This window comes from Chaetodon auriga, chromosome 3, assembly GCF_051107435.1.
Source record: "Chaetodon auriga isolate fChaAug3 chromosome 3, fChaAug3.hap1, whole genome shotgun sequence".
Taxonomy (NCBI): Eukaryota; Metazoa; Chordata; class Actinopteri; order Chaetodontiformes; family Chaetodontidae; genus Chaetodon; species Chaetodon auriga.
In genome coordinates this window covers 10,565,107-10,591,103 of record NC_135076.1, presented here as the reverse complement: position 1 = coordinate 10,591,103, position 25,997 = coordinate 10,565,107, and the positions used below count along the sequence as shown (strand labels likewise).

At 42.3% G+C, this 25,997-nt stretch overlaps 1 protein-coding gene across 4 annotated transcripts in view; it reads right to left on the bottom strand.

Annotated features, from left to right (window-relative positions):
• lrp8 (low density lipoprotein receptor-related protein 8, apolipoprotein e receptor) overlaps window positions 1-20,037 on the bottom strand; it is a 156,892-nt gene extending 136,855 nt beyond the window's left edge. For all 4 annotated transcript variants that reach the window (XM_076724006.1, XM_076724017.1, XM_076723988.1 and 1 more), the window contains exons 1-2: window positions 19,810-20,037; window positions 18,656-18,781 (exon numbers count right to left, since the gene is read on the bottom strand). In XM_076724006.1, the coding sequence (XP_076580121.1) occupies window positions 18,656-18,781; window positions 19,810-19,876 (193 nt within the window). In that variant the 5' untranslated portion in view covers window positions 19,877-20,037. The remainder of the gene's footprint in view (window positions 1-18,655; window positions 18,782-19,809) is intronic.
• Window positions 20,038-25,997: the final 5,960 nt, after the last annotated feature.

Here is a 25,997-nt window from a genome sequence, read left to right as displayed (position 1 = left end):
GACACACGAACGCACACACATGCATACACGGGCACACGTGTACGCGCACATGCAGGCACGCACACACACAGAGTCAGTCCATCCACCCAAAGCAGCAGGTGCACCCACACTGACAGCACACAAACGCAGCATCGTACAGACACACACTCTCTCTTCCCTCTCCACCACCACCACCCCGTGTGCACGAGCTTATGTGCGACCATGTAAGTCTGTTTCTCAATTCAAAACCCTGCAGTGGTATGAAAGCAATTTACTTGAGACTTTCAAGTACAATCCACATTTTGGTTAGTCAACATCCTTTAAAATTCAGTTTGCCTGGCTGTCATTCTGTCTCTCACCTCGCCATTCATCCTTCTCCACTTGTGTAACTGCATGTGTCCAAATGCAACCCGGTTACACGGTAATACAAGAGATGGTTAACTGTGGATGCACTGGAATCATTGTCATCAGTTGTTAGAAAAACTCCAAGATAAACAACACAAAAGCTGCAACTGATTTTCATTTTTATCAGGTTTTTTATTCAGAATTTAGTCTATAAAGTGTCAGGAAATGGTGCAAAATTCTTCTCACCTTTAAGAAGCTGTAACCAGAAGTTAAGAGAAGGTTGTACCATGATTTGTATGCAGAAGTTGGTAAAATCTTCTGATCCGTCCTCAAATACATCTTTACACTTCTCAGAAAACACCAAATAAGCAGAGGGAAGAAACAGGGAAAAACAAGATGTGTAGTTGTAGGATTCAAGAAACCCAAGCAAGAGGTAAACAAACTGTTTAACAAATCCACAGTGGCCATGGGCACCAGAGAGAGGGAGAGGAGGAGGCTGAGAGACGGAGGGAGCCTCAGCAGCCATGCAGCAGAAAAGAAAATCTAATCATTTCCTCATTACTATGCTTCCTCGGTTAGTTGGGCTGATTTGGTGAAAAACGGATTATGTTCTTCGATCGCTCCCCGCGAGTCCCGGTCAACTTTCACCGAAGCGTGCTCCATCCGCTGGAATGTTTTAGATTACCCCTGGTGCTACCTGCACGTGAACGCTCTGCTTATTACAAGCCGAAGGACTTCAGTTCATTCTGCTGTAATGGCCGAGACTCTGTCACAATCATCAAAACACAACCGGCGCTCACGGAGGAAGTTGATTAGCGACGGCTCTGTGCAGTCTGGGGAAAATGAACATAGTTTGTCGATACAAACATTTCAGCACAGACGCACGAAAAAGCTGTTTGTGGGCATATTGTGAAGCAAATTACATGCGTCTAGGTGTGCTGTAATGAAGCCGTGCTTTCTTTTTATCAGACTCTGACTCAGTAAGTTAAAAGCACACCCACTCACACACACACGCTACGTCTTGTCCAAACCTAAGGAAAGCTTACTGGATCAGGGCGGAGCTGAACAGGAGGTCGTGTGTGTGTGTGTGTGTGTGTGTGTGTGTGTGTGTGTGTGTGTGTGTGTGTGTGTATTCTCGTCCATTTCTTGCCCCATGTGTCTCTCCCTCCCTCATCAATGGCTGCTTTGGTCCATTAGTACAGAGGTCTGGGGTCTGTGGGGTGAACGGGGAATGTTCAGGCTCTTCCATTTCCGACTGTGAGGTCACTGGCTTTACAGTCCTTCACAGCTAATGACCATCTCTGGGAACACACTCTGTAATGCGCGGACACACATACACACACACACACACACAGAAGGCAGGAAACTCTTCATCATTGGGACACCTCAGAAGCATATGCAGGCACACACACATAGAGAAACTCATTAAGCGACACACCAATCTATAGTCTCTTCATCATGGTGACACTAACAGTGGGAAGCAGTTGCATGTACACACTCGCAGCAGAGTCACACACAGAAACACGCACATATAAAGGATTCTGAGGATAAAGACTCAAATGCAAACGTGCAGACTCAGGCCTCGGCTTTATGCACATAACTTAAGAGCATTATTTAGTGTAAGCCGTTTTAGTAAATTCAGCAATAAAATGTTGACAACATGGCAAGTCTATGAAGAGAATACAACTGATAATAATGAATGGATGAACAGGAGATCTGTTCATGTCTTTACAAGGAATATAAGAATTTGTATATCCAGATGGATGACATTTAATAACGGGGTTTATACAGTGGTTAGAGCTGTTAAACCTGTTTGCTGTTAATGATGTAAATGACTCACACAATATGGAAAGTGACAGTTGAAGGCGGGGAACAAGAGAACACACACACGGCAACATACAAATTACAGAACAAGAACAAGCACAACTTCTTCTGCTATTCAAAAGCCTGCCAGAAATATGTGGCCGTTTTTCCAAGCGCTTCATGGAAAGCAACGTTTTGTGGTTTGGTTGTTTTGGTCCCATGAAAACCAGTAGGTAAAACTGCCAACTAGATTTCCTGTTCATCCATTCATCTTCCTGTCATTGGAAAACATTTAAACTGTGAACTACACAAAGAAAGCTCTTCTTACTGCACGCAGATGTCATCTACCATGTGCTCCAGTAACAGCGGCAATGGCGTTTGTTTACAGGAGGTCAATGGCTCTGCCCAGGGAAAAGCTAACATCTGCTCCGTTAATTTTGTTTAAAACAGATATTCATCAATTAACAGAAGCATAAAGCTCTCTAAATGCCATTTCATGCTTCTCTGAAATGCCTCACACTTTCTGCACGGCTCATTCAAGAGACTCCCTTGTGGCTCGCGTGGACATCTGTGCCACAAAATTAAAACTTAAGATGCAAGCTCTGCCATGACTCATATATATGGAATAACGGATTGTTTTTAATCACAGCAGACCGAAGGACGGACAGAGAGAAACAGAGACCATCTCTGTCGCGCATCTACAGTTTATGTCATTATTGAGCCGGGCAAACAGGCCCATTTATCAGTTTAATCAATCAATGGATCTATTTCTATTGCTGCGCAAAGGTTAGATTGATTTCAGGTAGCCGTGTGTAGTTCGTGCTACTGTAAAGGAGAGCACCCGCACACACAGACACACATTTAAAGTCAAACCCATGCAAACAAATTTAAGCATCTGTGTCTCTAGCTCTCTCCCTTTACCCCACAAGAAACAACACGTTCGCTGCGCTGCCATGCATGAGCGGCTTTACCTCCAGTTCTTGCTGTTGATTAAAAAGCATGCACCGGGGACAGAAGGATGACACAGAGAATGATTGAAAATGAAGGAAAGAGGGAAAAAAAAGGAGGGGGAGATAAAAAAAAAAAAAACTTTTGCAGGGAGGTGTTTTTGCTCACTGGTGTCAGATTGTGGTCTCATTGGTCTCAGATTCAGATCCTATTCTAAAATGACACATAAAATATGATGCATATCTGTATATGCATAAGTTACTGACAAACATACACAACAGGAATATGCGGGAAAATGCAACATGCATACACACACAATGTGGAAAAATAGATCAAGTTGTGAAAGAATAAGAGATCTCTGAGGAGATTTCTGCCGTGGACCAAATATGTATAATAAATGAACAATACAAACGTATTATAATGCATCACAGAGGAGAGCAGAGGCATGACACACACAGAAATATGGAGCATGGTAAAAAGAGATGGAATGCTTGCTACCATATGGACAGGAACGCACATAAAGCGATCTAAATGTACTATAAAACAAATATAATCACATCTCTGCTGCTACTTACAAAACACACCCACATACACACTGACCCACACACACTTTGTGTTTCTAAACCACAATGCCGTCATCCTTTCATGGATTTAGGGGGGCAATTAAATGAAACATGAGAGCAAGCACATGATTAAAGATTTATCTGCCCAAGGTCCCTGCAGCCCCTTCCCTCTTCACCCCCACACACACACGCATTCAAACACACACACAGACACACACACACACACACACACACACACACACACACACACACACACACACACACCTTCTACTACTGTGACCATCTGGGGATGCAGGAAGGAAAGCATTGATCTCATTAAAAAACTCTGACTGTACAGATTGCCATTGGAGGCTTCCACACACATACAGAGACAAACATACACACACAAACACACACACATCAAACACCACATGTTGGTGTAATTTACTAAATGAAGTATAAATGTGTCATTCATTGAAATCAATTAGCCGGGGTTTGCTAACTCTGAACACATCCCCATAGGCCCTCTGGAGACTTGGTGCTAATGTGATGAATTAAGGTCAACAGTACAGACTTACAAAGCACGCACATGCACACAAACACATATGAACACAAACTACGGGGGTTTGTTGCTATTGCTTTTGGCATTAGCAACTTATAGATCTCAACCATTTTGCATTATTTATCTTTCATAACATAGCATTACACAGGGAGTCCAACAGGAAAAAAAATGAAACAGGCTGTTAGCATAGCAGCATGTTGTGATTATGCCAAGTGACCTGAGATCAGCTACTGTACGACTGCCACTGGCCAACAACAGCCTCAGCCAATTACCATTGTAGAATACTGCCAATTGCAGAGTTAGCTCTGCCAAACGTTGAAAACATCATTGTCAGTTTTTGAGTGTTGGTCAGATGAAACAAGCATTTTCTAAGATGAGCTAAGACCGTGAGCTGTGAGGAGTGTTGGTGGGCATTTCCACGTCTGCAGACATGGCGTATGAAGTGCTGCACTAGTTGACTGTGATAGGTTTCCAGAGTAAGAAAAGTTTGCAACAAGGTTTGCCATTAAGTATCAGACATGCATTTTGAGTCCATCTTCTTAAAATGTTAAAGTCGATGTTCCTTGGGGCGTCTCCTCCGTCCACGCTCATTCTTTCATCCCTCCATCAATCCCCCAAGCACATATGAAAGGAGACAGAATCTATTTTATCCTTCAATCACCTGCAAAACTCCTGCTTCTTTTCCCTTGCTCAATCTTTTTCATCCTCTCTTATACTTACCTCATCCAACTTTATTTCTATTAAACCCAACCTTTCAAGTTTGGAGCATGGAGAAAAACAGCGTCTGAGTTCCCTCCGGATCGTCTAACAGGTGCAAGAATCTCTTCATTAGAAATGGATCAATGTGTCTCAGGTGCATTTAGATGAAAATTTTGAGTCTCTTTGAGGTTTGGGAAAACATACTCATGTTCACGTGCACAAATACACACACAATCACCATCTCAGTGTTTCTCTACATGGCAAAGAAAACATCTTTCTGGGTGGAGTCCTCATTTCATGGCATCTAACATATTGGATTATGGGTATAAATGAGGTCTGGGCCTTTTGACAGGAAGGTATTGTGCCATTTCAATATTCATGACTTTCAGAAGAAGCTAGAAGTGAATAGAATTAATGAGGCAAACTGTGAGGGGTCTTAATTACAGAAGACAACCTGAGACTGTCTGTCCCTCCCTCAGCCCATCGCTGGCAGAAAACGGCAAATGGCCATAAAATGAAATTTATTCGGCACTCACAGTAAGTGAGATTTGAACTCTTGCAGCTATGTCAGATGACAGCAACTCTTGATAGAAAGAAATTAGGTGGTCACAAATCACTTTGGAAGGAAGATTTCAAACGGAGGGCCGCTCTAATGGACTTACTATGGCGGACCCTTTGTGCTAATGATATTTCTTAAAGCTGTTTTTCAAGGATCTTCTTGTCTAAAAAGGCAAACGTCAGACTCGTGTCACCTCCTCCGTCGCCCTCCTGCTCTGTCTGTAGTGTTCAGAGTTAAAAAACTCCACACAGCAGCCACCTGTTCAAGTAGCCTCTCCAGTGGGGGGGAAAAAAAAAAAAAAAAAAACTTTGGTGCCCTGTGGAAAAGCGATGTGTTTGGAAAGAGTAAGTAAGGCTTGTGGGCATTTTAGAAAACAGCGGGCTGCCTGCTCTGATTGCGACTCACCTTCACTCACCTCTTTCTTTCACAGTCAATGGGATCAATACCTCTTCTCTGAGAAAAAGAACATTGTCTTTGCTCACAAAATAGCCTTTCACTTTTGCTTTTTGGGGAGTAGGAACGGCCCGCTCTGACAAAACACATTATTTGTGCTCAGAGTCAGAATCAAGTCTGAAGTTAACATCATGAACTTAAGTCCTACAACACGTAGTTTTACCTGTTTCAAACACAATACTCTCATTTCTGGCTAATTAGCAGCGTGTAGCATCCAAACACCATGTGAGTGCTCCCCTTCAAATCAAGTGTTATTGTAGGGAGGGGGTAAACTGTGTGATGTCAAGGTGAAAATCAAAAAGAACTTAATTGAGAGTGTCAGGGTTTAATTAAGCTGCCTGATCATTTACGAAAGCATCATCACACACAGAAAACTGGACCAAAGCTGCGTTATCTGGGCCAGAGAGGTGGAATAAAGCCAATGAAGACAGGAGGCACTCAGTGACAACACTACGGGCCAATTATACTGAACTACTGCTTTCTGTCACAACTGGGTCAATGGGTCTTCTCCATGTAGAGTGGAGCAAGTGTGCGTGTTATAGAGGGTCTGCTTTGCACATGTGGCTTTATTTCATAATGTAATTCCAGAAGCAGCGCTCTGTGTGTTTCTAGTTCATGGTTACAGTACAAGACACCATTAAAATGTTCTCCTACTTAAAAAGACAACACATTTGGAGTCATTTGTTTATTGTCTTGAACTTATCATTTCATTTCTTGAGAAACTTCAGAGGTTATTTTCTGCTTTTCCTCGAGGAGTTCAATCTGTGCCTCCATTTTTCTTTGTACTAAAGGCAGAAGTTAAGCAGCTTGTTGAAACCAAAGTATCGAAGTACTTCACCCTAGAGGCCATATCGACACACATCAGACTCCTGGCTCTCTGGTTTGTAACTTTGGAAGGTGCTCTGGATTTAGCTTGGGTGATTTCTTTTGGATGTTTACTTGTGGGCATTAAATGTTGGCTTTTTAAATATAGCTGTGGGATTTAGCGGTGGCTGCACCTGAGCACAGCAGGCATTGAAAAGTGGAAATTCATGGGCAACAAGGCATGAAAACTTGCAGATGGGCCATGGTAGGCGCTAGTTTTTCTGGCTAAACAGACTTATTTTACTATTCTGGTTGGCTTTATGGTGGTGATAGTCAAGGCTTCACTCTCAAGCCTGACCAAACAGGCGTAGTCTTATTATCGTATTCATCGAACTCGAAATTCCATTTCAAGAGGGTCATTTCAGGTCCATGGTCAGCAGGAAAATCTGCGCTTTGTACAAACAAAATTATATTTTTCCAACTCAAACTTGGCCACAAAACCCCTGACTACTACAGAACTTACACAATCAGCAAGTTATTGGAAGTGGTAATGAGGAAGTATTGTGATGCCATATACCAAAGAATTTCTCATCACTAACGGAACTAAAACTGCAGGTTTGTGCATGAAACACAGAGGTCAGGTATGAATCAATAACTCTAGCTAGGGCGCAGCATTAGTGAGCTGCAGACATGCAGCTGACATCCAGCAACAAGATGAAACTCTGAAACCAAACAAAAGGAAAATCACTTTCGTACAAAGACGCTTATTTTGTTATGAGTATGTCAAAGAAAAGGTCACGGTATTCATTCTTCAGCCAGCTGCAGCAGCCAAGAAGGCGATGCTGAAGTGCATGCGCGCCTGTGTGTGCATGCGCGCGTGTGTGTGCTCATACCAGTGTGGTTATGTGCTTGTTTGCGTGTGTGTGTGCAGCACTAGCCTCTCGTCTTCGTACACAAGCCGAAAGTAAAATGTTTAAGCCAGTCATCTTCCTGCTTCATTTAATCATACTAACCCTTAGAGAGCAACAAGAGCAGACAAACAAAGAGCTTCAGGATACACGTTTTCTCATGGAAACTAAGTGTAAACACTCGATTATGTAAAGCAAACGCCGATTCAAAAAGCTAATGAAAACATAAGAAGCTCAGATGGAAAATGTGTGCATGAAAATTCTTGCAAAGAGTATTGAAGCCAATAAGATAATGCAGATGTTGCATGCAAGGTCACAGCACTATTCATTACGCTCCCATACAGACAAAACCAATTGCCAATGCATCTTTGTAAGTGTGTGTATGTGTGAGAGGGAAGGGGCCTCTCAGGCCCATTGAGAAGGTGTCACCCTGCTTCCAAACATTCAAGCGCTGCTTCCAATGACACATAATAGGGGGGTGGGAGCAGAGAGTGGAGGGCACAGAGGGAGTGAGTCGTCATTGGTTAAACGCACGGTGAACACATGCCAGAAAAGAAGAAAGACAGAAAAACAGAGCTTGAAGCAGGCGAAGATGAAGGGAGAGCACCAGGCAGGAGAGGAGATCTGATGACAAACATCTTTCCTTCACTAGCTAACAAGCACGACGGATAGAAAGAAAAAAAAAAAAAAACATCTCCCCCACCGCAGTCTGCCCTCCCTCTCTACATCTGGCTCATTGTCGCAACGAAGCATCGTTAAACTTTGCAAGGCAGCCAGCATCCCAAATAGCTGAACGTTTTGCACATCAGTACGTCCTGAGAGACTACAGCGCATCAGCTTTTTACTTCAAACACACTCGCACAAATGCCCACATTGGAGCTCCAAGAGGAAGCGCTTTTTATCAGGAGTTCCAGAGGATAATTTTTCCCTCAATCAGCAGTAGAAAAGGTGGTCCTTACCATAGATTCCTTCACTATTTCCTCACCCTCTAATCCCCCCCCCCCCAGCCCCTTCATGTTGACACAGTGTCAGTGTGTTCTGATAATAAAGCATGCTGCTGTTACATTAGCACTGCGCGTATCCACGAAACACAGGCTCTGTGTGTGTGAGAGCTTTTCTGTCACACCAGCCTTTTCTCTGATAACTGGTATTACTGAGCACTAGCTATATCATCAAAGAGTGACTCGCCCCCTCCACCACCTCACCCCACCATCCTGCAACGAATGACAAGCAAAATCCCCTCAAGGTAAAAAAAAAAAAAACATTCCTAGGCTTAGGAGCTGGTAAGGCGTGTGTATGAAGGAGATATGTTGTGTGTGTGTAATCTACGTAAACAGCTTCATTCAAAAGCCAGATGGAGGGAAGCGGACAAAGGGGGTGAGAGAGAGGATGCAAAATAAGGGTGAACGTTAAGAGAGGTGAAGCTAAGGGCAGGAAGCAGCATGGGAGAGAAAAATATATGACGACACGTTGAGGAACTCAACTTCCTCAAGATGCTAATCCTCAAGTGCCCTTTCTGCTGATTACGTCCATGTTTCAGTTGATTAACTCAATTAAGTCTTATTAGTTACTGATCGCTGGTCAGTTGTAGTGAGGAGCTGAAGTGTGGAAATACTTTTTCAAGTACTACTAATTGCTTGGTCCAGAAGTGTGAAACACAAAAAAAAAATGCCCCATGCCCAAGTTCTCAGTGCCCGGGCTGACATCGTTAAATTGCTTGCTTTGCATTGCTGGTCAACCAACAGTCCCACACCCAAAGATTTTCTATTTCCAATCACGACAAACAGAGAAAAGCAGCAAATTCGATTCAGTTTCTGTCAGGCGACTGATTGATTGTTTCAACGACACCTAGTGAACATCCTTGAGCCGTGTCAGGACAACCAGGGTCCAAGTGTTCCAATCTCCCAGGGACCATGAACTAGAATTGATTTAGTGGTGATCACTGGTGCAGCATGTGAAAGGTACATTTAGCATGGTTTCTGCTGGACTGGTACAAACTTCAAACATTAGCCACATACTGTAGCTAGCTATAATTTGCATGCAAAATTGTAAACAGCCTTGTATTCTACTAATGTTTTATGCAACAATTGGCATACCAATGGTAGAATACAAAATACAGAAAACATTAGCAGTAAAACGTATGATTTGCTTTTTTTTGTTGTTGTTTTTGCAGCTGAGCAAAAGTGATTCTCAAAAGTGATTTCAAAGCTTATTCTATAATGTATAAACTGTCACACCTGACAGGTGAAAACAGAAACAGCTCAAATCACACTTAAACTGCTGTTTAACTTTGTTTTAGAAAGCGCTGGCCTCTCACTGTGACAGTGACAAACTCGACATGATTGGGAACAAGTGTTCCATTATTATCATGATGGCTTTAATTCACTACTTAACTGGCTGTAATTATTATATTTAATAAAAAAAAAAAGCTCTGCATTTCAGCTTTGGCACGTCAGAGTTGTATCAAACAGCTATGTCTTTACTATTATGATTTCATTTTAGCATCTGCATCAGTTAGTGTTTTCTGCTGCCTAATGATGCAAAAAAAAGGGTGAGATCTGAGATTATATACACATTCTGAGACCTTTTCCTTTTTTTTTAACACCTTCAAAGCCTCTTTCCATCTGCTCTCTCTGTGCAGGCGTTCCAGTTTTATCCATTTGAGAGCAAACACACACAAAGACACAAATTCTAACTAATGTGCACAAACACACAGGTACACGCACCAAATTCACCTCAGCCCTAAATCCTACTTCATCTCCTGCTGCACCACCATGGTGGGAGGAAAATGTCCTGTTTTCTTGAGAACAAAAGAGTAGGATGTAACGAATCAAACGAAACAAACCAACAGCAAAGACTAAGAGGAAGAATTAAAGATTTAGAGCGAAGACAAATGAAGAGAAAAAGTAACATATTAAGAAAGAAATTAAATAGAACAGAAGAGAGATAACAACTGAGAAACTGAGGCAATATCATCAGTGAAGGGAGCCAGGCTGAACTCTCTTTCCTCCACTTTGTAACTTCCATGTAAAACTTCTCATGAAAACTTTTGACATGCAGCACTCAAGGGCTCTATCTCGGTGTCAGCCCAGCAGACTGGTATTAGCAGCCATGTTTTATTCATCAGCGTTCACAGTTGTCGTTTCATACCCCGCTCCCTAACTGCGTATACCAGGCGACAGAGCGCAAGGTGAAAAACAGGATTACAGCAAATGTAAATAATAAAATGGAGGCACATGAAGATATTCGGTTAATCTGAGCTGGGGATTAATGCCATGATACCCTGTCAGACACGGATGGGTTGGGGGGGGGGGGGGGGGGGGGTAACAACACAACAACACAACAACACAGGCACAAAGAGACACACAAGAATGAAACATAGCTTAACACACACACACACAAACACACACACGGTGGGGAAATAGGATTGTAGTGTTATCGGAGTTTGACTTTGAACAATAAGTGAGTTGGCAGCAGAGCAGACAAACAACACTAGGTAATCTGTCAAAAACGGAGGAGCTAATTCTGACAGAAGAACAGAAGGAAGTGAGGTTACTGTACACAGAATGGAAGCCAGATAAAGAGAGCAGGGGAGAAAAGAGAGGACTTAAACAAACCACTGAAACACATAAGAGCATCACCTCTGAGGCTTTCTTTAGCAGGACAAAGTTTCTGCCTGTCTTCCTCTTGCAAACGTCCTCCAACTACCTCTGGTCTTCCCTCTCTGTCCACAGCATGTTTCACCTTGAATCATTGTTTGACCATCTACTGCATTACTTTGCCACTGGCCTGATGAATGCTGTGGAAGTGATGCTATGTTCAGGGTCAGCTGCGCTGTTCCTCAGGTGAAAGCAGAGGCCATGGACAAAAAAACCCACCCTGACTCTCTGTGACACCAGGACGATGCTGCAGGCCGCCTGTCAGCTGAACTCCTGCTGTTGTGTCTGTGTGAAGGTGGATGTGGGTGTGGGTGGACATTAAGTTTCTCCAATAGTTTAAAAGTTATACTCATTCAACAGCCTCATGTATGCTTCAGTAATCAGTTAAAAACTGATTTCATTCTACAACCACTTCATGAAAGCTTGCACATTTGCTTTTTTCCCCCCACATACTTGGTGTAGAAGGTTGGTCAACAGTAATTTGGGCAGAGAGGTGAATAAGGAGGCTTTCTGAATGCTGCCAGCAATTTCACAAACAGCAATACTTTGCAGTATCAATATCTGTAACAAGAAGACTTAGCCTTGCCAGCCCAATTGATTTTTTTATTTTTTATTTTCCATTTTTAGGCTAGGAGCACAGCAGCCGTAAGAACAACAGCGACACATTATCGCCTTTTAAAGTTTACATCGTGAATGTGCTTATGAGCTTATACTGAGGTTCACATGTTGACGGCAACATTCAGCTGTGTTTCTGGCTGTCTGATAAACATAAACCCAATATTCACCTCCTTCTTGTTCTGTGTTTGGCCTCCATCAACTCCTGAGGGAAATATGCAGCCGTTTAGCAGCTAAATGCTCCACTAAGTTAACTAGCTAGTTGCAAGTGCTGGGATGGTTTCACTGAAAACAGCTGCCTACGTGGCTCTGTGTCTGGAAATGACGCGGATAAGAGCAATAAGCGTGAACCAAAACAGGAAAGTAGAGGTTGGAAAAACAAAACAATGTGGTAAAACAAGCTGAAAGGCTCCTTAGAGCTGAAAAGGTCAGTCGGCTGATAAATCTCTTAGCTCATCACAACACGTGACACAATCTGATCTGATGTGAGCAGTAAATCCAAAGTATATCTGGCACTAGTTCACTGGGCCAGCTGATGACTAGTGGATTAGAATATTACTTGAAGACACACAATAGTTCAGAGATGACTTTGAACCACCCCTCGAGGTAACAATGACATACCCATATATGAGAAGTGCTATCAAGCTCTTCCAGTTTCATTATAGAACTCTGATTTCATATTTTCATACAGCTGAGACTTAAATCTAAAAGCAAAACAAATGAATGAATGAGAGTTACAGGAGTATCTTGTTCTTCTGATAAATATGCCATTATTATTGTTATTATTAATATTAATATTATGTTCTCAGGTAGAGGCAAACTCACTAGTTCTTCTTATCTTTGTTTCCTGTCACACACGTACGTGCGCGCGCACACACACACACACACACACACACACTTCTCACCCACTGAGACACTCACTAATTGGATTAGAAGCATGCAGATGGACAGTGCAGTTTCCCTTTCTCTCTCTCACACTCTCGAACAGATACACTCACATTCTGTTTCCTCCTTTTAGGCTTGCTGCATTTCATAGCCCTGCCCTTCCTGTCAGCACAGAGCCACGACTCCAAAGGTCTCCAGAAAGACAGAGATGGGTAAAAGATGCAGAAAGAGCTCGACAGAAAAGGAGCAAGAGGTAGAAAGCTGGCAAAAAAAGAGTGAGAGATCTCGACATACGGACGGCCATAGATGGAGGGGAGAGAAAGAGAGAGAGAGCAAACACCTCAGGCCAGCACTGACCTCAGCTAAAATTACCCTGCTGCTGTTTTGCACTACTGCACCCAACACCTATTCAGCACACCAGGTATTGTTAGCTTGTAGAGCACGATACAGCGCCTGACAAAAGGTGGTGCCCCAGCACATTTTGGGCTTGTCATCTGTCAGGCTTGCAGCGCTGCATGTGTCTACTTGATCACGTTTAATATTCAGTCTTCCAGGAATACATCATGTTTGAGGGAGGATTGGCCAGGTGGCCGTCTCACCTGAGCAGCAGAGGAAACTAGAACATCATCTAAAATCAAAGGCCTCATCTTTTATTAATTAAAAGTGAGCACATTTGAAACAATTCTGACACTTCACCATTGCACAGAGGAACTGGAAGAGGGTAGAAATGATATCCACACCTCTAAAAAAATGACCCAAGCTGTATAAAAACAGAGTCCCTTTAACTGGAAAGTTTACCAACTAGCCAATTTCCCAAAAATGCCTTTTTGTTTCACCGACATGAGTGTCTTGTGTTTTGTCATCTGTTTGTGAAATGGTTTCTCTCTGCACACAAAGCTGACCAGAAATACACACACACACACACACACACACACACACACACACACACACACACACACACACAGCCTCTGTAGTCACAGAGCACAGCAGTGGATTTCTTTCTCTGGAGACTGGAGCACTACAGCTGTGTAGACTCTTCACATACGTACGTATATTCACACTCACACATGCACACAGCATTGTGACCTTAGTCCAGTACAGAAAAGCAAATGATGGAGTGGGGTGTCATCATGCCTTTGTGTGCACGTGTCTGTGTGTGTGTGTGTGGTTGTTAATGGACAAAGTGTGTGTGGGCTTGTGTGTATGTGTTTGCTGGAGTAATCAAGGCAGAATAGAAATCATAACTGCTCAGAAACAGTACAAGTATGATCAGTGTTAGTGTTCAACTGTGTGTGTGTGTGTGTGTGTGTGTGTGTGTGTGTGTGTGTGTCCTTTTAGCAGCAGTGTGTCTCTTATTTTATTCTCTGTGAGTGCTGCCGCTGCTACCCAGTGCTGCCACCACACACTTATTGTGTGTCTGTATGTGTGTGTTTGTGTGTAATTGATTAAGCTACTGGTCCCTTTGACCTCACACTCCCATTAAAAGTCTGACCCCAGCTGTGCTGCACCGACCAGTGTGTGCACGCATGTGTGTGTGCGTGTGTGTCTGTGTGTGCATGTGTCAGCAGGTGACCGAAATGTGTTTTTGTGAGCCGTTCAGTATAATGCCTTTTATGCCTGAAGCGCTTCTCTGCAGTCTCTTATTACAGTTTTGTGTGTGTGTGTGTGTGTGTGTGTGTGTGCGTGTGTGTGTGTGTGAGATAGAGTGTGTGAGAGAGAGAGCCTGGCCTCCCACACACAGAGCAGTGGCGTGAAATGTGTTGTGATGTCTCCTCTATGGGAAGCTGGTCTCAGACTGCAGAGGAGACGCTCCCCTTCTCAGACCTGCTCAGACTCATTGTCCTGCTGTGACACACACTCACACATACACACAAGCACACACTAAGCTCAACAAGAACTTTCTTCCCACCCTTAGTTTATTCTCTTTGTACCCCCTCATAACTTCTTGTGCTTTTAGCGCTGTGTGCATCCTTACCTACAGCTCGTTTCTGTTATTGGCTGATTGATTGCTCCTTTCGTGGATTAAGTGTCAAAAAATTGTGGAAATTGGCAACACAGTTTCTGAGGTGACATCTTCATAGTGCTTGTTTTATCCAACCAACAGTTTAACACTTAAAGATATTCAATAAGCAATCATATAAAACAGTAAAACCTCATATTTGAGAAGTTGTAACCAGTGAATATTTCCCATTTCCTTGATAAATGGCTTAAACAACTGCAGCAATGGATACCAAGTCATTTTCTATCACTCAAGTATTCATTGATCATTGATTGACTGAATAGTTGTTGCTCCACTGATCACGACTGAAATCTTGACTGATTTCACGGCTCTAGATTGCTCAATAGACTCTCACAAATAGTATTTTTACAGTGCAGCGTGACCAAGGCCACTTGGAGGAGACGACTGCACAGCGATGTGAGAGAGTGAGAACAATTGAACATCAGGTTGAGATATGAGATGATTTTACATCGGCACTTTGGATTAGGCATGTTTAAATCCACTTAAATCCGCTGTAAGAATGATAAGGCTTTTTTTCTGTAAATTCCACTGACGAAATATAGGTCATACAGAGCCATGCAGAGGTGGAGAGTTGCCATGTGTATGCATACACATGTGCAGGAGCGTTGTGTTCACTACAAAGAAAACACACGCACGCTCAAAAACCCCACCACCACCACCACTTTACCGTCTCCCAGGGCAACAAGAGCGAAATCTACCAAGAGGCATGTTGAGGATGAGGCAGAGGAGAGGGGAGGAGAGGAGAAGGGGGAGGAAGGAGGAGAGAGAACGGGAGAATGAAAGAGAGAAGAGACAAGGCACAAAAGACGAGCCATTCTGTCAAGACACATTCTAATGCCGCGGCTGGAGGGAGGATGGATGCTATAGGGTCTGCTGTGCAAGACGTGTGTCAACTAACAGATAAGCCTATACTGTAACTCATACTCCAACATGTTCTCACTCCCAGTGCCTCAAATACGGCAACTGGTCAGTGGTCTTACACTTCAAACTATGGCACTCGATGTCATAGCTACCCGTCTAGTGTCAGCTCTGCACGTGCAGAGCTGCGCAGTCAGGTTAGCAATAACAAATATGAAACATCTGATCAGACTCTCAAAATAGAACAGCAATAAACATGCAGTTAACGTTGTGATATGGATGCAGTTTGGTCAGGATCACGCACTTGGTTAGGTTTAGAAAAAGATCATGGTTTGGATTACATTGCATGGATTTGAAGTAAATTAGCTGGGTATGTTAGTCAAATACATTAAGTACATTAACTTAATACATAACTTCACTTACATACATAACTTAAAAAGAGGGGAGTGTTCACTCTTGGTTTCACACAGGACACAAACACCGGTCTAATGGACGAAAGCCCGGTTTTTGACTCATCCAGCCATCCCAACATCTGTCACTTTATACTACGTCACCTCACTTTGACAGCACATCAAAGCATTATGCTAGAATGGCGCGTCAAGAAATTACACTAGAACGGTACCTACAATACAGAAACAAGCAGTACAAACTGTTAACAAGTTATCATGAAATTTGTCATTATTAAGGTAAATATGACAATTTATCATGACATGGATTTTAGGTCTTACTTTGAGATATTTGCCCACTTTTACATAATAGAAATTGTGTATATTAATTTCTGAAAGTCAAAAGCAAAGACCAATGGCAGCCAAGGAGTTGTTCCAGTCATCCAATCAGGTGTTGGAAGAATGCCTAACAAATAAGAGCAATGTAATTCATTTGATGTACCGCCTACTTTACATGACACCTGTTCCAAGCCTCTTTAGCTGTGCCACAGCACCAGCTAACCTTACCCTAAATTTGATCACAGTCATGTAATATCTCCTGTCTCCACTTGCTCCGCCACCCTTTCTCCAAAATGCTATGCAGCCATTTTCCTCGCAAGGTCTATTTTACACTGTCCTGTTCCTCTCAATCAAATCTGTCCCGTCTTTTTTCCTCCTCCTCCTTCTCCTCCTTCTCAACCTCCTCCTCCTCTCTGCTGAGCTCTGCTGGTGATACTGGGTTTCAGGGAGGGGGCACAGTGGCAGTGCTGGCATCTGTTCGGCGGGTTGGCTTTCTGCCAGCCACTGAGCATCACTCCAGCAACCAGAGTCACGCTGTTGGATTTATCTCCAACCAACCTGTCAGCTGATGCTCTTTGTGGGCGTAAGACGAGTGGGCATAGCCTCTTTGGCATTTGCACTGCCAAGGTGCCCACAGGAGATTTAAAAATGGGGGGAGGAAAACCCCTCACTGTGTGTTACAATGTCGAGGAAGTGAGACAGCTTTTTTTATAAAGAAGCACCCAACTTCCAACACAGGCTGAGGGCTGAAGCACTCAGAGAACAGAGAGTGCAAGGATGATAGGAGGGGGGAGAGAGGGAGTAAGGTATGGATGTAGCAAAATCGAGTATAAGGCACAGCAAGAAGGGAAAAGGTAGATAAAGGTAGAGACTGAGCAGGGGAAGAGATCGACGGAGTGACAGAGGAGCCCAGGAGGAAAGCATAACTGCATCTGAAGCTTCCAGGATATCTCACAAAAAGAGTGAAGAGAGGAGAAAGAGGCAGAGCACATTTCTGCCACAGAGGAGGCAGACAAAGTGGCTCCGTTAAAAGAGCAGTCACCTTGTGGCTTAAGTACCATTTTCACATTCTCTTTGAGCAACACTTATCCCAAACAACAAAGTAAACCACACCTGTTAGATCATTAAAATCCAATTCCACTTCCATCAAGCGCTGCCCACTAAATGTGTCCAATAATCCCAATCAGTCTCTGCAGTCAATGAGACGTGCTTGTAAATGTCACGGCATTTATCCAGGGAACTCCCCGAGATATTCAACGGCCACCGTCGTGGTGAGCATGTGAAATGAGGGAATCGTGGGTTTGGTGCGCTCGTCCCCAAGATAAGTGATGATTCAATTGGCCGCTAATGTAACCATTCAAGCAATTAGTACCATGACAAATTCATACGCAATGATTACTCTGCTGGTTGTCCATGCGATTTGCTGAATGGAACGGAGTCAGTTACACTGGAAAAGCACACTAAATGGGCCTTTTTCACTCATTCCTGAATGACATAATACAATACTTGAGTGCCTGTTATCATATATGCAACTCTGTAATTGAAAGTCCAACTCCAAGCAACAGAAGCAGAGGCACCATTGAGAACAGAGATGCAGCTAATTCGTGATCAGCCGTATCTAAGAACCACAGTATTTGCGTTAGAGCATGCGACATTACTCAGCAGTGAGATGTCATGACACGGAACACTGCAATTTAATCACCCTATTTCAGATATGACACAATCTGTGAGGCCATTATGCATTATGAGACAGTGTGGCAGGGTGAACTGTCTCACTCATAGCAGGGCTGACGTTATCTCTGCACCATCACACCAAGATAAGAGTAATAATGATAATGTGAAACGGTCCTGCTCTGACCCAGCAGGGCCAGAGCCCTCCTTGTGTCAGAGGTTTGCTTAAGGAAGCAACATTAGCAAGAAATTAGCAAAATTCCTGCGGCCATGTGACCTGACCTATGATCCAGGATCAGCAGGTGACGTCTGCAGACTAACAACTGAAAGGGAGATTCCAGAGATTTTCCCAAGCAAAATGATAAGGAGCTTATTCTCAGCATAACTTCATTCATTCCAAAGTTACAACACGGACATACTCAGCTATCTACAGCATATAGTGTTATCCAGGTATCCATCACATTATGGTGTGGCGTCTAATGTGTATCAACTTATAGATCACCCACATGAAAACGTTTGTGCGACATTAAGACTCTTCATGATGACAGGTATATTCATGGCCCCCTGGCAGCAAGCAAAGGCATCTTTTATCCGCTAATATAACACTCTGGGCTACTTACGACAGTTCTCCTCATCGCTGCTGTCTGAGCAGTCATCATCATCATCACATCTCCACAGGGTCGGGATGCACCGTCCGTTCTTGCACTGAAACTGCCCTGTTTCACACTCCGACTCCATATGAGTTCCTGTGTTGTCAGAAAAAAAAAAAAAAAATCAAACTTTTTAGTCTGTTCCTTGGGTCACTTAGTGATCAGACTGTCAATGTTGAATACATGTGGAGATCAGATGAACAGAACATGAGATTTAGTACAATAACTTCACTTTAAAATAAATGAATTTAGAACAACATTTACAAGAAAAAGGCATAAGTTGTCAATCAAGACCAGCCTAAGGCAAAAGAGGGCTCGACTACCACCTGTTTACACGGCTGTTTCTTCAACTTTACAGGTCAACTGATTCACAGCAACAATTTTCACTTTCAAAAGTAGCCTCATATAGAGAGCCATGCACAGCCGTGCCACTGCTGTAATAAAGCGGGTAATTCTGTCCTGAGCCTCATTCAGTTGTAAAGTGGTAAATCACTATAATTGCTCTAAATCCTCCAATACCGTAGACAGGCAACCTCTAATAATTATTGTTGCAATCTGCAGTTAGCTGGTGTGTTTTTCTTCTACCCAACATTGCCACAACACGATTTACACTTCTGCTGTTATTATATGCTTATGATGGACTTGCTTGTTTGCACATGCGGGCTTTGGTGAGACCGTGCCCGTCTACCGCCAGCGTCCTTCTGCCACTTTAACACAAAGATCTGTTTAGAAGAATCTATTTAGGCGCTTTTTTTTTTTTTTTGGCTGCAGCTACAAAAGCACCCAGCGTAGACCTCTGCAGCCTGCACTTTCAGTTTACATCACCACACGCAGCTTTTCCTTGCTGTATTGTCAGCCTGCTGCATTTAAACACGTGTTGGGTTGTACGGATCTTTTCTTCCGCGTATTGTCACCCCGTGTCACCGGTGATCGCATTCACTGCACGTACAAAAGTGGCCATCCAGGTAAGAGGGATGGCATGCGTTGGCACATAAACAGCGCAGCACTTATGTAGAAGCGGACTACAGTGAGGACACGTCGTTTCACAGTAGACAACGATCCCAAAAGCGTCGCCGTCCGTGAAACGATGCACGTTCACCTCCTCGCTGAGACAAGTGTCTTACCTTTAGCGCAATGGAGCTCCATGAGTAATAAATGTAATAGCACAAGCTTTCCGACTTCTGTCCACATCTTTAGATCCTGGGGGTGTCTACGGCTGCGTTCATGCAAGTGAAAAACCACTGATGGATTCCCAACCTTTCACTCGCTCTGTGTTCCTCTCTGTGCCACTGCTCCTGAATGTGTGTGTGTGTGTGTCTGTCTGTCTGTGATCAGCCTGACTCTCTGCTTTCTCTCGCTCTGCCTCGGCTGCAATTTGAATCGGTGACGCTTATGGGCGGGATAGCGGAGCATGGTGTCTGCGGTTAATATAGTAGGTAGAAAAACTACATCAAAACGGTGACTAACCACGGAAGTCATGTCAGCTTATACTGCTGAGTCATGCGGAGCAGACTGCTTTGCAAACTTGGCATATGTTAAATAGCCTATGAAGAACCTGCCAATCATTGTTGGAAACGCTCAAATCAAACTTTGTTAAATAAACAGTTCAACATATTTGGAATATTTTTCATTTTCTCACGAGTTAGATGAGATGCCACTTTCATATTTTTGTCAGTTGAGCTAGCTACAGCCAGAAGCTAATGTTAGTTAGCTTGAAGAGGAAACAGTTAGTTTTGCTCTGCCCAAAGTTGGCATATTTCAAATAGCCAATCAGGAAGCTGCACTCAAACTCTGTTAAAGAAATAGTTCAACATTTTGGAATATGTCTGATTTTTTAACGAGTTAGATGAGATGCCACTTTCATAGTTTTGTTAGTTAATCTAGCTAGGTAACAGCTAAACATAAAGCTACAGCTAAAAGCTAATGTTAGCTAGCTTGAAGAGGAAACAGTAAGCTTGGCTCTGCCCATAGATGGCATATTTTAAATAGCCGATCAGGAACCTACAAATCATTGTTAACAGCACTCAAACACTGTTAAGGAAATAGTTCAACATTTTGGAATATTTTTTATTTGGTCACTAACTTAGACAAGAGTAACAGCTAAATATGAAGCTACAGCTAGAAACTAATGATAGCTAGCTTGAAGAGGAAACAGTTAGCTTGGCTCTGTCAAAAGTGGGTATATTTTAAATAGCCTATCAAGAAACTGCAAATCATTATTAAAAACACTCAAATCAAACTTTTTTAAAGAAATAGTTCAACATTTTGGAATATTTTTCATTATCTCAAGTAGTTAGATGAGATGCCACTTTCATATTTTGGTCAGCTAAGTTACAGCTAAATATGAAGGTATGGCTAGAAGCTAATTTTAGCTAGTATGAAGAGGAAACAGTTAGCTCGCCTCTGTACAAAGTTAAAAAAAAATACATCTAAAGCTCACTTGGTAATACCTTACATCTGGCTTTTTAAGTAAATTCCCTACAAAAACCAAAACTGTAAAAACCACAACTTGTAGGTTTTTATGGGTGTCCTGGAGCATAATTGCGGGTTACCTTGTAACCTGGTAAGCTCACACTGACAACAAAACTCTGGCTAAGAAATAGTCCCATAAAACCAGAATTTGTTGTTTTTACATTTTGGTTTCTTATTATTGATTAAACAAACAAGATGTGTCATGTTAATTTGTGAGATTTAAAAGTGCTAGTTGGTGGACCTTTTGGACAGGGTAGGGCAAGCTGCTTTCCCCTGATCCCAGTCTTTATGCTAAGCTAACAGTCTCCTAGCCAGGACTTCACATTTAATAGGCAGATATATGTCAATCCTCTCATCTAACTCTGGGCAAGAAAGTGAATAAGTATTTTCCAAAATGGCAAACTATTCCTTTAAAACAGCCTTGAATATTTTGTGATGAGACTCAATTACATAATTAGCTGTTGCCTTCTTTCTACAGAGGAAATCATAGTTTTTAAATGTATTATTGATAAATTATATCCAAATGAAATTCTATTTTTACAGAAGAGCCCATTTAGTGGCAACAGTGGGACTGGGCGCTGCATGAAATTTGATATATGAAAATATGAGCAACTGTTCGGTGTCTTGCTGTGCCACCTGCAGTCTCTCTATCCTTTTCCTGTTGTCTGTTTTTAGATTCGTCATGTAATATGTTACATAAATTTCAATTCAAATGTCAAATTGCCATCCCTAATCCAAGCATATTTGTAAAGAATAACACTAGCACTGCTTCACTTCATGCTCCAGCATCAGTATCAGTTACTATGGGAAACGACATAAGCTAGAGAAATAGAGTCACCATTGGCCATATAATGTTTTATCCATGTTTCATCACAACTGCCTCAAGCTGAAGCCATTTCTTTTTCATTTAAAGGCATTTAATAAGGGTTGTTTTCAGTTCACCTCTTCTGAAGGAGCCTTATTAGGCAGCTAGGCTTTCCTCAGATGAAAAATCCATAAGTGCTACATGTTTCATACATTCTGTGCAATATGGGTCTAGAATAATCATAACTGAGGGAGCCAATGAGCATCATTTAATAAAACAGAGTCTGGGTCATGTCTAAATGTGGTGACCAAACATATTCAGTGTGTAGGCCTATGTGGAGACCAGAATTTGAATGGAATGAAAAGTGTGTGCAATGAAAGAGAACAGGCAGGTCTGTACTGCTGTTCTATGCAGACAGAATTCAGTTTTGATTTGCTGCAGTTCAGCATGGCTCATGTGCATGAAATGACTTTAACACATGAATCAACACATGAATAATGAATAAAACTACTGTATAAATAGAGGGAAAACACCATTCTTGCCTCTTATACATTATTCAATAAAAAGAGTGTGAATGAAACATTAAAAGGCTGGCCCAAGTGCAGAAAATGGTCAAAATAAGGCTTTGCATCACTTTCACATTAACTGCTACCTGTGTTTGTTGTACAAAGTTTCCCCTCAAGGGAAAATACTCCACAAAAAGAAAGTCCTGTGTTATTGCCACGGTCTTTATACCAGTTCACTCAAGGTACTAAAGACAGCTGAGTCTTATTGGTACCAAAATGTTTGCGTGTGAAAGCTGCTTTGTGAGTGCACAGTAACTGCTGATATTTCCGCATTACTCTATTATCCTACCATCATATGGTCTGTGACATGAACCAGAAAAAATATTATGTGCACAGCTGGTGTCAGGTCCTCTGAGTTTTTGTGGACACCTTTAGGTTGTGCACAATATGTTTCATGTATGCACAACTATGATACATGTATGTGATGTCATCTTTCATTCATCAAGCCCAAAGGATTACAACATGTATGTGGTACCTACAGTGCAGTGCATCCCTGCAGGAGGAATGCGCCCAGGGATGGGCATGAATTAGAGCAGAAGAGAGAGAGAGAGCAAGTTTTCTGTCCAGACTTGCTAGACGGGTGCCAGATGCAATGTGCTGAAGAAATGCTGAAAGAATCCCACATATATTGTATATCTTTGCATAAAAAGTCCAGTAGCATAAAGCCTTCCTGAATATAAATATTACATAGAATTCCTTTTACTAGTTCAAGCAAGCAGTAGCAGTTGGCAGTTTTAGAAGAGAGGAGAAACAACCTTTTGAACATGGTCTGCAAAAAAGTTCAACACACTGTATGCAGGCTTTGAGACTGCCATGTTTGTTCTCTCACAGCTTTGTTTTCAGGTCCTGCAGGAAGTTTTTGTGTGTGTGTGTGTGAAAAAGCTCTAATAAACCTAATTGCTAATAAAAAAGTTAGCAAGTAGCTGGTGAACATAGTGGAGAAATGAGCAGTAAAAGAGACAGATATTATCCTCAGGAGTTAGGGAAATATTTCAAATATTTAAATCAATGGCTATAACATAAACCTACAGGATCATTCAATTACCTTGGACTTTAGTGGAGGAAAAGGAAGATTGAAGATATTAAAATAAAACTATGATATTTACAGTGGTAAAAACTATAACTAGTTTCACATCCTATCCTACTGTAGGCTGTTCATGGGACCCCAGCATTGCTATGTGAATGTCTTCCCTCAGATCCCAGGAGTGGAGGAAGCATGAATACGACAGATTTTGCTGAGTTCATCAGTAAAGTAAAACGACCTCAGGTATTCCACAAAATACAGAAGGCTGTGTCTGCTGTTGTCCATCCAAGGTGAGGCTGAGCAGCAGGGCAGTTATATTGCAGGACCATACTGTTATGTGTTTCTACACTCACATTCTGATTTTTACCCCTTGAGATCAATTTTGACATTGTTTTCATCTTTCATCCCTGTACACACAGCTGGAGCTAACCCTTGCATTCATCTTTGCCGCAGGACAGTGAGTGAGTGAGTCTGACTGAGACCTTCAGACCTTTCGGATGATTACTTTCCTCTTCTTTCTCTTTATCTCTCGTTCTGCCTTTCTTTGTCCATGCCCACCCTAACCGGGATTGTTTCCTCCTTTCGCCTATCTTTTAATCTCTATCGCTGCCTTTTCCCCTTCTTTCATTCTCTTCCTCCCTCATCATCCCTTCTTCCATCCTCTTTCTTTCTCACTCTTCTCCTCTCTCTCTCTGGGCTGAGACAGATAGTGCTGTCGAAAGAAGGCAACAAAGCTGGTGGTCAGCAAATCTTCTGTCTTTCCTGCAGAGCATCACTGTACAGTATGTGTGTTTGTGTGTGTGTGTGTGTATGTGTATGTGTGTGCTGCACAGTGCTGGATACAGGACAGGAGAGTCATCCGCTTTCCTGTCACAGCTTGTGACCCAAAAACCATGAGTGAGGTCCGCTCGATAGCTGGCCAGGTGCCTGCTGCAGGGGGAGAGGCGATGGATGAGATTTGGACTTCAATGCATCATCAGATAATATGGCAGCAGAGGCAGGACAGCGTTGGGAAGCTGCCGTCAAAAGTAGTCCATTACAGATAGATAATTACTGATTACAGAGTAATTTAAATTCAAATGCAAATCTTTTGACTTGGTGTTATTATCCAAAATATCCCAGTCTGTTATTTTAAGATTATAATGAGCTTAATTAGTATAATGTCAATCACTAATGCAATATTAATAAAATTCTTTTTCAAACAATACAGATCATGATCATCAATAAAAATGCCTAAATCACAAAGTAACTGCTATCTGATGTCTGTGCTGTATTTTAGCAGGTCACAGTCAACATGTTGTAATGTTGTAATGAGCAACTGTAACTGTTTCCTTTGCCAGTGTCTTCAAAAAGATGTCAGTTGTCTTTGATCCCACCAGCTGATTGTAGGCTGAGGTTCAGTTATAGACATTAAAGACAGGATTTTGCCCGAACTCTTTCAACTTAGTCGGAAATGACTGCTTCATGTATTCAGTCAAATGTTCTAAACTCCAATTAAGGCAATTCAATAGCCAGAACAAATGTTGGCATCGTACATTTCTGCCAACCAATTGTTTGCAGAAATGTTGGAACTTTCCGTTTCTTTATATTTCAGTTTTAGTTGTGCCACCAAAAACACTTGGTTAGGGTGAGGAAAGATCATGTTTTGGCTCAAAATAGACACTTTTCTCGGCACAAACACGACTGGGAAATGTTCCATCGTCAAGTTAAAAATAGTCAGTTTTCTCGGCACAAAGATGGCTGGAAAAATGTACAGACAGTTAAAAATTGCTGGTTTGGTGGCAAGACACAAAACTCAAACAATGGTGTGCTGCACATGATACATATGAAACATACAATTTCATGTATCCCTGGTTTGCTGAAATGTACAATGTCAACATTTTATTCTAGAAACTGGGCTGATTAAGTTTAAGATTGAAGCTTCATTCTTGACCTCAGCCAATGGATTTAACCCTTCTCTAGAAAAAGCGTGACAGGCTGAAATAAAAATTTCATATGATCCCATTGACCTTCACCCTTTGTTTAGTCTTGAATCAGATCACGGTCATCTCCTAATGAATTCTTCCTCACGCTGGATTTGGATGGCAAGGCAGTGGAAGAGTACGGGCCATGCTGCCAGGATGAGTACGTCCAGTCAGTGAGAGCAGCCAGGCCACAGCTGGAGCTGTCAAAAAGAGTGTTTCAATCAAATTCTGAGGGATCCGCAGCTGTATCCAGTCACCAAGTAGCGAAAAGAGACACAGTTAAATGGTAAACAAGCATATGATGCTGTCTGTCAAGATGGCTGCCACAGAATCAGGAGGGACTTTGCTGTCAGTGAAGTTTGAGAATGAACCATTGTGTGGTCTTTATTAGATTTTTGTCTTAATTTTTTTGAACAAATAAAGCCCAGTTTTCCACTTGTATTCTTCAGGATGTAGAAGCTTTCATTTGGCAGGCTAATTC